Consider the following 13015-nt stretch of genomic DNA (forward strand, 5'->3'; position numbering starts at 1 on the left):
CTGGAATTGCTGACCTGATTGCAGGGAATGCATATAATATAATGGTTCCAGTAATCTATGATCATGGAATCACCATTTTATAAAGATTTGCATTCTTCTCATTCTGCTTTTTTTAAGAACTTGCTGTGAAAAGCATTCTGTTATAGTCTGGCTGTACCTACAGTTCATACCAGAACGTGACCGTCAGGCAGCAAGCAGCCCAGGTCTGTCTGCACTGAGGTCCAGCAGTGGGGCACAGACAGACTCACCTTCACTCCTACTTCACTACCACACAGGTTCTGATCTCTCCCACAGCCACAGCTGCGTTTATCCTGCAAGGAAGCAGCAGCTCCCATCAGCCTGAGGCTGCCTGTGTGCGATGAGTTCTCCCAGAGAGCTCGCGGGCTGAGCTGGGTCACGCAACGACCGTTGCTGAGGAGGCAGGTGGTGGGCATACCACGCATTATAGCACCACCTGGAGCTTAAGACAGTCAACTTCAAGTAATTAATACTGATGCATAAACAGCTTCCACCGTAACAGGACGAAAGCCCGGGGGGGGGAGGGAGGGAAGGGGGAAAGGCAGCAGGACGTCCCTCCGCAGACATGGCTCTGACGCCGCCGCCCGCCCTTCCTCATTGCCAAGCAACGGCCGCCGGCCCTTCCTTCCTCCGGCCCCAGCAGCCGGCCCCGCCGCTTCCCGCTCACTCGAGCGTCTGCTGCTGCGGCCGGAGCGGCCCTGGATGGGGTTGAAGCTGGCAGAGGTACGTGCGGGGCGGCAGGCCCGCGGGGTGAGGCTGACGTAGGAAGGAGTGCAGTGGGGCTCTGCCCGGCCTTTAAACTCATAGCATTTCTGCTCAATCAGACACAGCCTGCACCTGCTCAGCCTTACCCCTGTGCCTGCGAGTCAGGGAACGTGCTTTTGTTGCAGGTAGCCCACATCCAATGCACATAAGAGGCCATGTGGTGTAGCCAGATGGGAATGAAGCTGGATTGGCAGGCATCCTTCCTGACCTTGCAGTATGGGGCTGCTTACTGGACAGAAATGACACCTAAAGGAGTGATTAGAATGGTTGGTTGTGAGACAGAATCCCAATGCAGGCAGCTTGCAGATCCACATAATGGTCCGTGGCCCTGAGGGTTTGAGGACATTAGTACAAAACACTTACTAGTCAGTCTGCGAAGTTTAGCTATGCAGAGGCAGTTCTCTCGAACACTGCAAGCAAACAGTTTCAATGCTTAACCATTAAGGATCGTATTTCCACAAGATCTGCCTCCAACAGGTATGAAGACAAGCAACAGTGATGCAGAAATAGCTGGTAGCAGCCAAGGCAGACCTGGAGCCCTGGAAGAGGCTGGGACTGCCCGGTGGCCCCAGGGTCACCACACAGCTCCATGGGAACAGTGAGGTCACAGCTGCAGCCCTTATTCTGAGGGGAACATCTGCAACAATGGTCGGTGGGTGTTGGATTCCAGCACGCTCCCAGGCAGCTGCAGCCATTTCCACTCTGTAGATGAATGTCTGCAAACACATGGGTGGATTTGCAGGTTATTAAAGAACGGGCAAAAAATTGAGAGCTCGGAGAATGCAGGCAAAGCTCTCTTAGATAATGAAGTGAGCATTCATCCAGGCACATGTTTATACAGATGAGTAAAATTCACTCATTAAACTCACTGTATCATTCTAGAGTTACTTTTGTAATATTACTGTAAGAGCTTCTGCTTATTTGTAAGAGGACTTTTTTTTTAGCAGGTAACTGCTCTCTCATTGTTTTCTCTGTATTAATTATCTGAAAGTTTGAAGCTCATGTTGTTATATCGAGGCTTGTTGAGTCAATTTCCTGTACGCTGTACCCTAAGTGCCAGAGGTATGAAAGATGCACCATTAATACACCCTTATAGAAAACCACCAAAAGGCAGCTTCATTCCTCAGATACTACTAGTAGCCTGATTTATGATTACCTACCAGAGTAATCATACCTGCTCTAGATTCTTGTGCAACAGTGCTTTTCACTGAAACTGCTAGTAGGAATGCTTAGCAGTACAAAAAAGACAAAACTAACTGCAGTCCTAAGGTGACTCATCCAAATGCTTAGTATGGCTACTTTCAGTTTTTTCTCAATGTAATAATCATTACCTAAGATTTTGAACCAGCTACTGTAAAACTTGCTTTGTTTTGCGCACACACACATATATATATACACACACACACATATTTATAACATGACATCCTGCTGTTTAATATCAGGCAGGAAAAAACTCCCAGGAAAGAAAGCAGAAGCAAAGATAACAAAAATTTCCCGGGTTCACTATGCCACCAGGTTAGGTTTGTCTGCAGGCTCAACAGCAAACCCTTAGCTCTCTGGGAAGCACTGCCTGCAAGACACCCAGAAAGAAGTCTTTCTTTCACCTTTGTGGTGTTAATATCTAAGTCATATTACATCATTATGCTGCAGTACCTACCATGTTTGTTTCCTGTTTCCTACAAACCCTTACTCCTCCTCTCACTAAGGAGAATTCAGCTGCAGTCCGTAGTTAAGCCAGATAGCAGCAGCAAAATGTATTGGACAGCCATGACAAATACGTCATAGAAGAGGATCACCAGATGTCAGATGTGGAAAGTGAAGCACGTTTTATATCACGCAAGAAATTCTGAGTTGTTTTCCACATGCAGATGAAATAAGCCTTAATCTGTTCTGCAACTGACAAAGCTTTTAAGTTAATTTACATTTTATTAATGGTAAGACATTAAAAAGACATTTCTTTTTAAACCAGGACTGTCAAACCTAGCTTTTCAAAAAACATAAATGAGATATTCTGACAATTTCAAAACAAAAAAAATTCAAAGTTTTAAAAGTACCTGGCAGAGATTATTTTTCTTCTATGGAAAAAACTTCCCATATCAGGAAATTGTAATATTTAGTAAATATTCATGAATTACAGAAGTTTTAGAACAACTGCTATTATAGTAGGCTACCTCAAAGAAAGAGTAAATGCAAGACTGAAGACGTACAACTTTTCAGCAGTCAATGCTTTGTGCTATCTTAACAGCTGTCTTTATGCCCTTCTAACATTTCAGCTTAAACAAGCCTTTGACTTCTCTTTCGTGGGCAATGGAAACACAGGAGTGATATGCTTTGAGAACGTGTTGAGAGTGACAAACATTAAGAATACAGCAAAGTTGATGACTGTTAGCACAACTTGTAGCATTGTTTCTTTCCTGACAATTCTATTTTCTTTCAGCTAGTAAGATGGAAATGTTGGCAGATGATAACGCAAGTGAAACCTTGAAGCCTTTGGTGTTCCGTCTCCATGAAAATGCCCCTGCAATAATCCGTGAGGTTTTATTGGAACGTGGTTGGACTGAATTTGACCAAAAGGAGCAAGATGACACAGACTGGAACTTGTACTGGAGGAACTCACCTTTTCCTATGACAGACCACCACAGTATTAAACCATGGCAGAGACTCAACCACTACCCAGAAGCTGTCAGGATCACCAGAAAAGACTATTTGGCAAGGCACCTGAAACGTATGAAAGGAGCATATGGATCAACACTGTATGAATTTAGTCCAGTAGCATTCATCATGCCCAATGACTATGTCAAATTCATAGCAGAATACAGCAAAGAGATACAGTCAGTAGGCAGACCTAGTTACTGGATTTGCAAACCTGTGCATCTCTCCCGTGGAAGGGGCATACTCATTTTCCAAGACATTAAAGACTTAGTATATCACTGTACAGTCATTGTGCAGAAGTACATTAGCAACCCCTTGCTCATTTCAGGATATAAATTGGATCTTCGCCTTTATGTGTGTGTCACCAGTTTTTGCCCACTCACCATTTACACTTACGAAGAGGGATTGGTGAGATTTGCCACTGAAAAGTTTGATCTCAGTTCTCTAGACAACGTCTACGCCCACCTAACAAACACCAGCATAAACAAATATGGAGCTTCATACAAAACATTTAAAGAAGGGATTGGCTGTGGTTGCAAGTGGACATTCAGCAAATTCCGTTCTTACCTTCGAATTTTTGGGGTCGATGATATGCTACTGTGGCAAAAGATGAATAACATCGTGATCCTCACCCTGCTTGCTGTCACTCCCTTACCAGAGGCTTCCAATTGCTTTGAGCTCTTTGGCTTTGACATCCTGATTGATGACAAGTTCAAGCCATGGCTTTTAGAAGTGAACTACAACCCAGCTTTGTGTTTAGACTGCTCCATTGATGACACTGTGAAAAGAAAGCTTCTTCATGATATTGTTGAACTGCTTAACTACAAACAGGTTGACGCTCACAGGCAGAATGAAATGCCTGGATCAAAAGCTGTTAGAAGGCAGGTACCCTGGAGAAGAACAGGTCAAAGCACCCCAGAACAGGCTCCTGGCTTACTTTCTGGTCGAAAAGTATCTACTTGTATTTCTGCTCCTCAAACACAACCTGCCCTGCAGTTTGCAAGAGGATCAATTCATAAGGTGTCTTCCCCAACCAGGAAAACTGCCAGAGCACATCCAAGGGAAACACTGACTTCCCAGCTGCGGGAAAAGATGAATAAGCCAAAAACATCCTCCCAAGTAAAGACTGAAGCTAAAAACAAACAACTCCCAGCTGCACATTCTCCATTCATTTCTGCTCAACTCAGCCGGTGGTCACCTTCACCTGAAATCTGCAACTACAAGTTAAGCACACGCCCCTATTTCCTCTCTGATAAAGACCAGATGCCTACCCGCCAGGTAGGAGGTTTTGTGCTTATTTTTCCTTTCAATGAAGCTGCACTTCAAGCTTCCAAGGACGGCACAGATGTAAAGAGCATCATAAAGGAAATAAATAAATTAGTGAGTAAACAAAATAGCACAGGACAAAAAAAGACAAAGAGTGTTTAACTTCACAATATGTATAACTTCATGATGTTAAGTCATGCAGACATCATGAATGACACCGTTAGCTTGAAGGTACGTGGGCATGTACTGAAATTGTATTAGAAGGAAATATTTCAAAGCATACACAGTGTAAAAATTGTGATATAGCAATTACCACGAGAGATTATTTTTGAAAATGAAAGTGCTGAATAACTCTTAGAACTAATATCTCAAAATAAAAATGGAGAATTGCATTTCTCAAAACATCTTCAGAAATACCTGTCTTATTATTTACCTCAGAAGTCTTTGCTTCTTTTCTTTTCCCAGCTTTATGATTTGAAAAAGCTGGTCAGTTTACACTAGGGAAACATTCAACATGCTCTCAGTTTACAAAGATGCAGGTGATATGAATCACACAAAGCAATAACATTTTTTGAACAATCCAGTGAGCTGCCTGGCATCACTTTCCACAGGTTAATTCTGCACTGTATGAAACAACAATATGAAACAACTTTCATTTTATGACCTGTAGGATTCTGCAGAAATTCTTATGGAAAACAAGTTATAAAAAAAAAAATGTACTGACATACACTGTTACAGTGGTGGTTTTTTTCCCCCCCAAATAAGCCCTTGATAAAGAAGGCTTCCAAAAGTAAGAAAGAAATTTGATATTGGAGGGCAGGACAAACTGCAAATACTGTATTCAAGAAGAGCAAATCAAACCTTTGTCTCACAGACTCTGTGTTAGCCACCCGAAGAGTGTAGCAATTAGGCAGTTTTGTTTTGCTTTCAGTAGAACTTCTTCACTGATTAATTAAGCATGGAAGATTAAAAAGACACTGAACTGAGACATCTGAGGCTCTAAGATTACTACTCTTCTCTTGTACACCTTTGCTGCCCCCACCTGTCTAAAACTGAAGTTATTGTTCAGAAGTCACCCACAATTCTAGATTTGTCTCAAAATTGACACCAGATACTGGCTGTAACATACTTCTTGTAGTGCTAGAAAACCTGTGGAGAGAAATAGGGTTTTCCAGCTGTGTCTCACATCCCCAAAGATTTCATAAAAACATGTTCACTGCATACCACAGGAGAAAAGTTATAGTAAGCTGGCTTTTCCAAAGTAGGCAAATTTGTTACGATTAAGGTAAATACGCACCACAAAATTTGAATTATTAGTATTCCTGCACTATACCTAGTAGAGCAAGCAGCTCCTGATTACCAATGGAAAGCAAATGGAAGGTAAGGGAGACAAGGTGTAAGAATTAGCCTGTGAAAAATAGTATAACTTGCCATAATTGGTCTGTGAAGGGCTCCTAACCTGCCAAGGCTCATTAGTTATGTACTTTGCCGTCTCCTTTTCTAACAAAATTAAATGGCACCCCTTACTTCAAGAATCCCTTTACTTCTGTGCTATAAAATATTGCTTGAAAAACATGCGCAGAGACCTAGGAGGTTACACATATCACTTGTTACATCTGTGCAGGACTGCATGCTTTTTATTCCAGGAGAACACGTCCTACAAGTAGAGTCAAGAGTGCTTAATTAACCAAGGAGCAAGCAGATCACAAACAAAATTATTCCTTATTGAACTTAAAATTATAAAGGATTATATGCGCAGATAAATGAATAGCAATCAACAATTTAAGGCAAGTTTGTATTTTACTATAGAAACAAAAAGGATGTAAGCATAACAACTGGAGAACATGCACTCCTTGTTAAAAAAAATCCTGAGAATAAAAGCACTTGTGCCTTGGAAACATCAATTTTCCTAATCTAACTGAAAGAGAGAATTAATCATATTTATTGTTTATACGATGGTCAATTGAAAAAAAACAAAACACACATTTGTTTTAATCAGAGGCTACACTGAGCAGAAATTCTTAGTAAACACACGGAAAAGAATGATCTCTTGGATTTCTTTTGATTAGACTTTCCTTTTACAAAACATATAAAATGTATTAAGTATTTCAGTAGTGAAGAGCACAGATTTAAAGTTGTTCCTTTGTTGTAATGAAACATAACCAAAACAGTACAGTGTTATTACCACACCATCTGACATCAAACTTCTTGGATCTTTAGAACATCATAATTAAATTCATGAACAACAGTATGAGTATGATCAATACAAACAACATTTTCTACTTTGCTCGATCTGTTTCTTCCAAAGATGATCTGCAATATGAATGCTGATGCGTTGGCAGTCTGGCCCACTGGAAGGTATAGAGAAGAGGGAGAAGTTCCATAATCTTGCAATTGTTTTGCATGTAGGTGTGAGAAAAGCCCAAAGCAGCATTCTATGAACGTGTTTGTTGCTACAGGAATTTGAAGGGCACGAGGAAATAATTGGTCTTTTCAGTCACCAGGCAGTAAGATGAGTCCTACAGGGGAAATGCTTCAGTGCTTTGGAAGAATTCAAGACAGATGATAGACAGTAAGTCTACCAGGAAGGGAGCTGAAAGTAGTATCTGGTAAATGATTAATCCCCCTAGGTATTAAGTACAATTCAAAGAGCCTTAAAGCTGTTGAGATTCACTGAGCAGAAATGTTTTTATACTACTGGAAGTATAAAGGCAGTAATGGGAGAGGTTAATTCAAAAATAGAGAAACACAAAAGAGGTCTGAGAAAAGAAAGATGTAAGAAGTGTCACTTTTATCTGGAATAATGACCGAAAATGAATAAATGTCACATTTTGTCTTCAAATACACTGGACAGTATTCTCAGACTACAATTGTATTATTTCATGCATCTCAATGCAAGCCTTTTGCCTCTTGTCTTGTCAGCGGGCACTGCTCTGAAGAATCCACATTCCCTCCCTTCAGGTATTTATGTACATTGGTATGGCTGAGCCTTCTCCAGGTTCAATAGCCCCCACTCTCAGCCTCTTGAGATATATAAATGTACTTTAGCATCTTCTAATTACTCCTTTTTTTTTTTTTCTCCCATAACCCCAGGACAAATGTAGGCTAGTCTCCATCCACTAAGATTATGGGTTTTTTTTCTTTGTGGTATGATGGCAATTTGTAGTTGTATAGAACACAGTGGATTGAAAGTATTATCCTTAATTTATTTCATTAGAAATAGTGGTTTTCACTACTTCACATGTTCTAATCTTAATAATTAACAGCAACAGAAAAGCATCAGAGACATCCGGAAAGAATCTTTTAAACCAACACACATGTCCAGAGGGGGAAGAGATTAAATCGTACAGAGAAAATTTGTTGAGCCACTTACATATCGTTCAGCCACTGATGGGAGGAATCACTTCTTATCGAGGATGACATTACCCTCTTTGTCTTTGATTCGAACACGTCCAGACAAATACTTGGTTTCTTGCCTGCCATTGCAGTACACAGTCTTTACAGTTCCATCTGGGTACTCCCTCCTCTTGAACTGTGCAGTGTGAAACTCCTTCTGGCCATTACTGAATACCACTAGTTTATCTCCGTTCCTGAAAGCAATAGCCATGAGTGAATGGGCCATAAAGCACTGTATGTTATTAACCTATCATACCTAGCTGCCTAAGATGGCACAATGAAAGTAGAAACTTTCATAGGTTATATAATTCACCTCAGAATTTACATGTGGTCATATCAGAGATCAGTTATCACAACCAAATTTCAATACAAAGGTGCTTCTATACACAATAATGGATGGTAGGATCTGTGTTTTTATGAATACCACACGCAGGGATCTCAAGGCATTTTGCTAATAGAAAAATCTCTTATACAACAGAAGCACAGAATAGGCACGTGTAATGAATTACTGTTGTTATCTGTCCTCATTTTATATGATGGAATAGAAGCAAAGAATTCAAAACATCTTGGCAAGAACAGAAAGTGAGTAAAATACTAAAGAATAGAACCCAAGAGTCCTCTTCTCCAGTCCTATGTTTTTAATACAAACAACTGGCTTCCCTTTTGCTTGCAAGTTATACTGTTGCCCTGGCCAGACATTGAGAGTGACTGCAAAATTACATAGAACAAAAAAAGAAATATTTCAGTCACTTTGCCAGTGACATCAGGTCACCTGTGATTCAAAGTGGAAGCAAAAGGTTCTCAGTTCCTCATTGTAGCAAAACACTTGTTCTCGTCCAAATCTCTTCTTCCATATGGAAGTTTTCCAGTCATGCAGAATCAAACCACAGTTGTATATGCTAGTAACATTAAACTTGTGCCCAGTGCCAATTCCTGTCTCTAAAAGGAGACTTACTTTTCTACTTTTACTATTGTACCATCTGGGAAAAAAGTTTCCTCGAATCCATCACTATAGAGGCATTTCACTGTGTGATCTGGGAACACAATTTCTTGTGTGCCATCAGGATAATGCTTTTCTGTGGAAAACAAGATTTAAAAAAATGTCTTTGGAATTCTCTCTCATAGCTTTACACAGAGCTAGATGAGATTTTCTTTAGACTTTGTAGTGAGGGCAGAAATTCCATCCAGCATACTGCTAGAGGAACTAAAGAATCAAATGAGATAGTAAAACTATAGAAATGATGCATTTATGCCCCTTTATTATCTTTCTTTGTAGAAGGAAATTGAGCAGTAAAGTGATGGATCATACCAAAAATCAAAAGTCAAAGAAAAAGCAAATGTGAAGAAAAAATGTAAATCTGCTGGAGTTAGGCTCAGACAACACTTACGCAATTAAGATATTCCCACACACATAGTTCACATCCACAAGTTCTTGCATACCTATCTGATTATTAGGGAACTGCAGCACCTCTAGGCCCTCTGGATAAGCAGTGTGAGTTGTCTGTGCATCTGCATAATAATAGATCTGGAAGGACAGTGAACTGTTTGCAGCACAGTCATATTTGCATAAGAAGATTAAACCATAGCAATGTGTTTAAAAAATAAGCCAACTTTAAGAAGTCATTTCAAGACTATTTTCTTCAGGTATCTGCCATCCCTAAAAGTTGATACACTTACATTTTAATTCCTTTCTTTCATTCACACCCCTCCTCCTGGCTTTTTCTAGATATTTCTACTTATCTGTAGTGTAGAGAAGAACAATGAGAGCGATCTTCTCAATTCCCTGCAGATAGGAACTCTAGCTCCAACCCATGCACTAATAATTTAAAGTTCACATTCTTGCCAAGATCTTACTCATCTCCACTTCAGCTCACGTTCTTATTAAACATATTTACCTAATGCCAAGAGGGAAGAACTCCTGTGCAACCAACTCTAAAATCTACAAAAAACAGTCCTTTCTTCAGATGGCTTCCCCTACATTTTACCTTTTCTCAGTTTCCTTTGGTCTGCTTAGCTCAATCCCTGCTCGCCCCTTCTTCAACTGTTACCTTCACCAATTTCCAGTCCTCCCCAATCAGGGCTGTGGAAACCAACCCTTCCTCATCAATTTATCCCAGAAATGCTATTTCAAGATACACTGTAACTTAACATTAATGCTGTAACACCATGGAAAGCACAGCAATGTCAGTGTAGTAGCAAAGTCCTATGTTACAGCAAGTGAGGGTATGCTCAAATGCAGCAGCTGTAGGCATAGAAACAAAGGAAAAAAATCTGCTTACCTTTAGAAGGTCTCAAGTAGGCAGGGATCTCCAGCAAGATACCCTTACCTCCACTGACAACCCTTAAATGAGATCTGGGAAGGGCTGGATCCTGGCTCCACCTCTTCCAGTCACTCAGGTACATTGCATACACCTGAGCTGCCCTGGGTTGGCCCTACCTTCCCACCAGGTGCTCAATCACTGCTTCAAGCTGTGACTTAGCATTTCTGCTACAAAGATGAACAGTAGGAACTTTTTTGACAGATCTCTTAACCATACAGTTTTCCTTAAAGAAAACAAATGCAATGTACCACTCTCTGATCTGGCATGATCTTCTTTACATCTCCATTGAAAAAGCTAATTGTTGTCATCCTTTTATCAGCACTGATCTCTTTTTTAGTACCATTGCAGAAAGTGATGATTCGACGTCCATCAGTAAGCACCTCTTCAACCTTTGAAAACATAGAGCACCTAATGTTGCTGAAGTCAAAGGATGCGAGTTACACTACACAGCCTTCCAATGAAATTGGAATTTGAAATAACTCAGTGTACTCACTCAATACTTTTGCATTTCAAAGCTATCTCAGCAGCATGTGTGCTTTTTTTTTTTTTTTTGCCTCATTTTTGCATAAGAGAGAAAAAATTCTGACTTTATCTTTTAGCAAAATCATCCCTTTTCAAGCACTTGACTCAAATTCCCACCACACCACCTTCTCTTCTGTTAAGCAAGATAAGACAGATTGCCCTGGGGCAATAATGAAGAAATACAGGCTGTTCATTGGCCGACTTCAGTTAGTAATGGTTTGTACTGTTTTCATATATGCTGGTATTCATTCTGTGTAGGTTGTTCTGGATTATGCAAATCAAAATGATATATTAACAGAGACAGTTGACATGTTAACAACTGTTTTTTCCAAGTAACATAAGCCTGAATGGACAGTCAATACTAAAGAGTTAAATGTGGCTGTATGCAGAGATTCCTTAAAAAATTGATCAAGGCTTCTTAACAGGTGGCAATAATATTATCAGTGTGCTGTTCTACAAACAATATATTGGTCTAAGAAGACTTCCTTCCTAATACAGCCTCTAGTTAATGAGTTTTCCAGAATGACTACAGGAACTAGTTCTGTTCAGCATAAATAAATTCCATAATTTAATTCATTTAGCAAACTCTAAAAAAAAGAAGACAACCATAGGGTGCACTATAGCTTTTCCTTATATTTCCAGTGTTGTCTACAGAAAAAAAAAAGCACATGTCCCAACAAGACAAGAAGGAATAAATATCCTCAGGGAAAGGGGATGAATAGTGAGGGCAAGATCTTAGTTTTAGAAATAATTTTGTTTAGAAAAAACTAGTCAGTTATAGAAAGATATTCTTATAGATACTTAATACAAAGGCCTTGTTAGAAAAAGTTCCAGTTAGTTTAAATAAGAATTAATGACTCAATTCACCTTTTGGCCACTCTCATGTTGAATAAGCCGTGCCCAACAATAAGTTTTATGAATCAAATACAGTGGTAAAAAGGACTTTTTCACAAGGACCAAAACAATGAATAATGTATTTTCTATTTCTATGAGAAGGAAATGTGATTGGTAGAAATTTTCACACAGTCTATCTCAGCACTAGCTATAAAATAATAGGTACATCAAACCAGTTTCCCCTGAACAATGTTACATTGCAAAGGCCTTTTCCGTGTGTGCTTACTGGAAAGTATCATTAATCAACACGTGTATTGACAGGAGAAGCTCTGAACTGAATAGACACAGCAACCTGTGTTTTACTTTACTGTCTGAACTTCATATATCCTAAGGCTTATCAAGAATTGACAACTGTGATTGGACATAGATTACCCTCAGTCAGTACAGTAGGAGATAAGAAAAATTGCTTACTTGATTTCCATCCCATCAGCTATATATAATTTCCTGCTACTTATAACGTGAACTTTATACTTAAGCTCTTCATTAAGGACTCTTTGAGAGAGAATTCTCTATGACTACTTGAAGTGGCAATTACTATCTGTTGCAGCCCTGTTGGTGATCTCTTCAAGCACCTTAATTTATCTCACCTTTCCATCACGATGCTCTATTTTTTCCTGCACCATGTCCTCATTTTTTCTTCTTTCTTGATGTAACATTGACCTTCTAGATAATATTGATTTTGGAGGCTGTATCTATGAGAATATAACAGTCGGAATTATATAGACAGAAAGGCTGTAAAAATATTTTCACAAATGTTCATCAACTCTTCAAAAAAATGTTTCCTTTTACAAACAAAGAGGACAACTGCCCTTCTTTCTGGTATTGTCCTGAATTCATAGTGAATTTTGATGTTTTAGTCGTAACTGCAATTGCTGTGCATTAGTTCCAATTAATGCCAGCTATCAAAGCAATATCAGGGAATGAGTGCATTGTGGTGAAACTGCACTATAGGAAATGGAGAGAACAAACAGAACAGCAAAGAGCAGGATTATCCCTGAATGAATGCAGGGTTACTGATTTGCAAAGAAAGGCACCTATGCTAGCAATATCCACCTTTCAAAACAAACCTCATTGCTCTTAGCTGTACGTAATGCTGACTATGTAACTAAGAATAATTCAGGATGCCATGCATTCAATTTACTGTTACAATTTGCCTTTGCACTGTCTGGTAACATAAAGGA

At 39.7% G+C, this 13015-nt stretch overlaps 3 protein-coding genes across 56 annotated transcripts in view; 1 reads left to right on the forward strand and 2 right to left on the reverse strand.

Annotated features, from left to right (window-relative positions):
- The window catches only part of LOC116242356 (uncharacterized), a 197248-nt gene extending 196013 nt beyond the window's left edge, over positions 1–1235 (reverse strand). For 19 of the 44 annotated variants that reach the window (XR_016464260.1, XR_016464262.1, XR_016464259.1 and 16 more), the window contains exon 1: positions 1147–1235. Coding sequence is in view for 19 of the 44 variants with exons in the window: in XM_090135525.1 (XP_089991651.1) it covers positions 249–443 (195 nt within the window). In the remaining 25 variants the exon portion in view is untranslated. Of the gene's footprint in view, positions 1–248; positions 444–869; positions 1030–1146 lie in introns of those variants that run through there. The other 25 variants (XM_090135525.1, XM_090135513.1, XM_090135507.1 and 22 more) reach the window with 2 other exon arrangements.
- TTLL2 (tubulin tyrosine ligase like 2) lies at positions 398–5105 on the forward strand. 9 transcript variants are annotated; one of them, XM_090135502.1, is made up of 2 exons: positions 398–480; positions 3221–5105. In XM_090135502.1, exon 2 carries the CDS (start codon positions 3229–3231, stop codon positions 4861–4863), a length of 1635 nt encoding a protein of 544 aa, XP_089991628.1. In that variant the 5' UTR covers positions 398–480; positions 3221–3228; the 3' UTR covers positions 4864–5105. The 9 variants fall into 9 exon arrangements, with proteins under 9 accessions (XP_089991628.1, XP_031468894.1, XP_089991627.1 ...); XM_031613034.2 differs by lacking the exon at positions 398–480 and adding an exon at positions 523–741; XM_090135501.1 differs by lacking the exon at positions 398–480 and adding an exon at positions 1341–1431.
- Positions 5106–5204: 99 nt separating this feature from the next.
- LOC116243086 (uncharacterized) overlaps positions 5205–13015 on the reverse strand; it is a 34792-nt gene continuing 26981 nt past the window's right edge. For 2 of the 3 annotated variants that reach the window (XM_090135496.1, XM_090135498.1), the window contains 5 exons: positions 12422–12526; positions 10667–10807; positions 9538–9622; positions 9053–9173; positions 5205–8291 (listed from right to left, as the gene is read on the reverse strand). In XM_090135496.1, coding sequence (XP_089991622.1) covers positions 8102–8291; positions 9053–9173; positions 9538–9622; positions 10667–10807; positions 12422–12526 — 642 coding nt within the window. In that variant the 3' untranslated portion in view covers positions 5205–8101. The remainder of the gene's footprint in view (positions 8292–9052; positions 9174–9537; positions 9623–10666; positions 10808–12421; positions 12527–13015) is intronic. The other variant, XM_090135497.1, reaches the window with a different exon arrangement.

This window comes from Phasianus colchicus, chromosome 2 (assembly GCF_987193195.1).
Source record: "Phasianus colchicus chromosome 2, bPhaCol1.hap1.1, whole genome shotgun sequence".
Classification (NCBI taxonomy): domain Eukaryota; kingdom Metazoa; phylum Chordata; class Aves; order Galliformes; family Phasianidae; genus Phasianus; species Phasianus colchicus.

Excerpts from the sequence above, each read along its gene's own strand:
- TTLL2 (XM_090135499.1), top strand. The coding sequence starts at position 1,785 with ATGTTGTTATATCGAGGCTTGTTGAGTCAATTTCCTGTACGCTGTACC. Across the intron at positions 1,846-3,220 it reads CTGTACCCTAAGTGCCAGAG|CTAGTAAGATGGAAATGTTG; the intron begins GTATGAAAGATG and ends ATTTTCTTTCAG.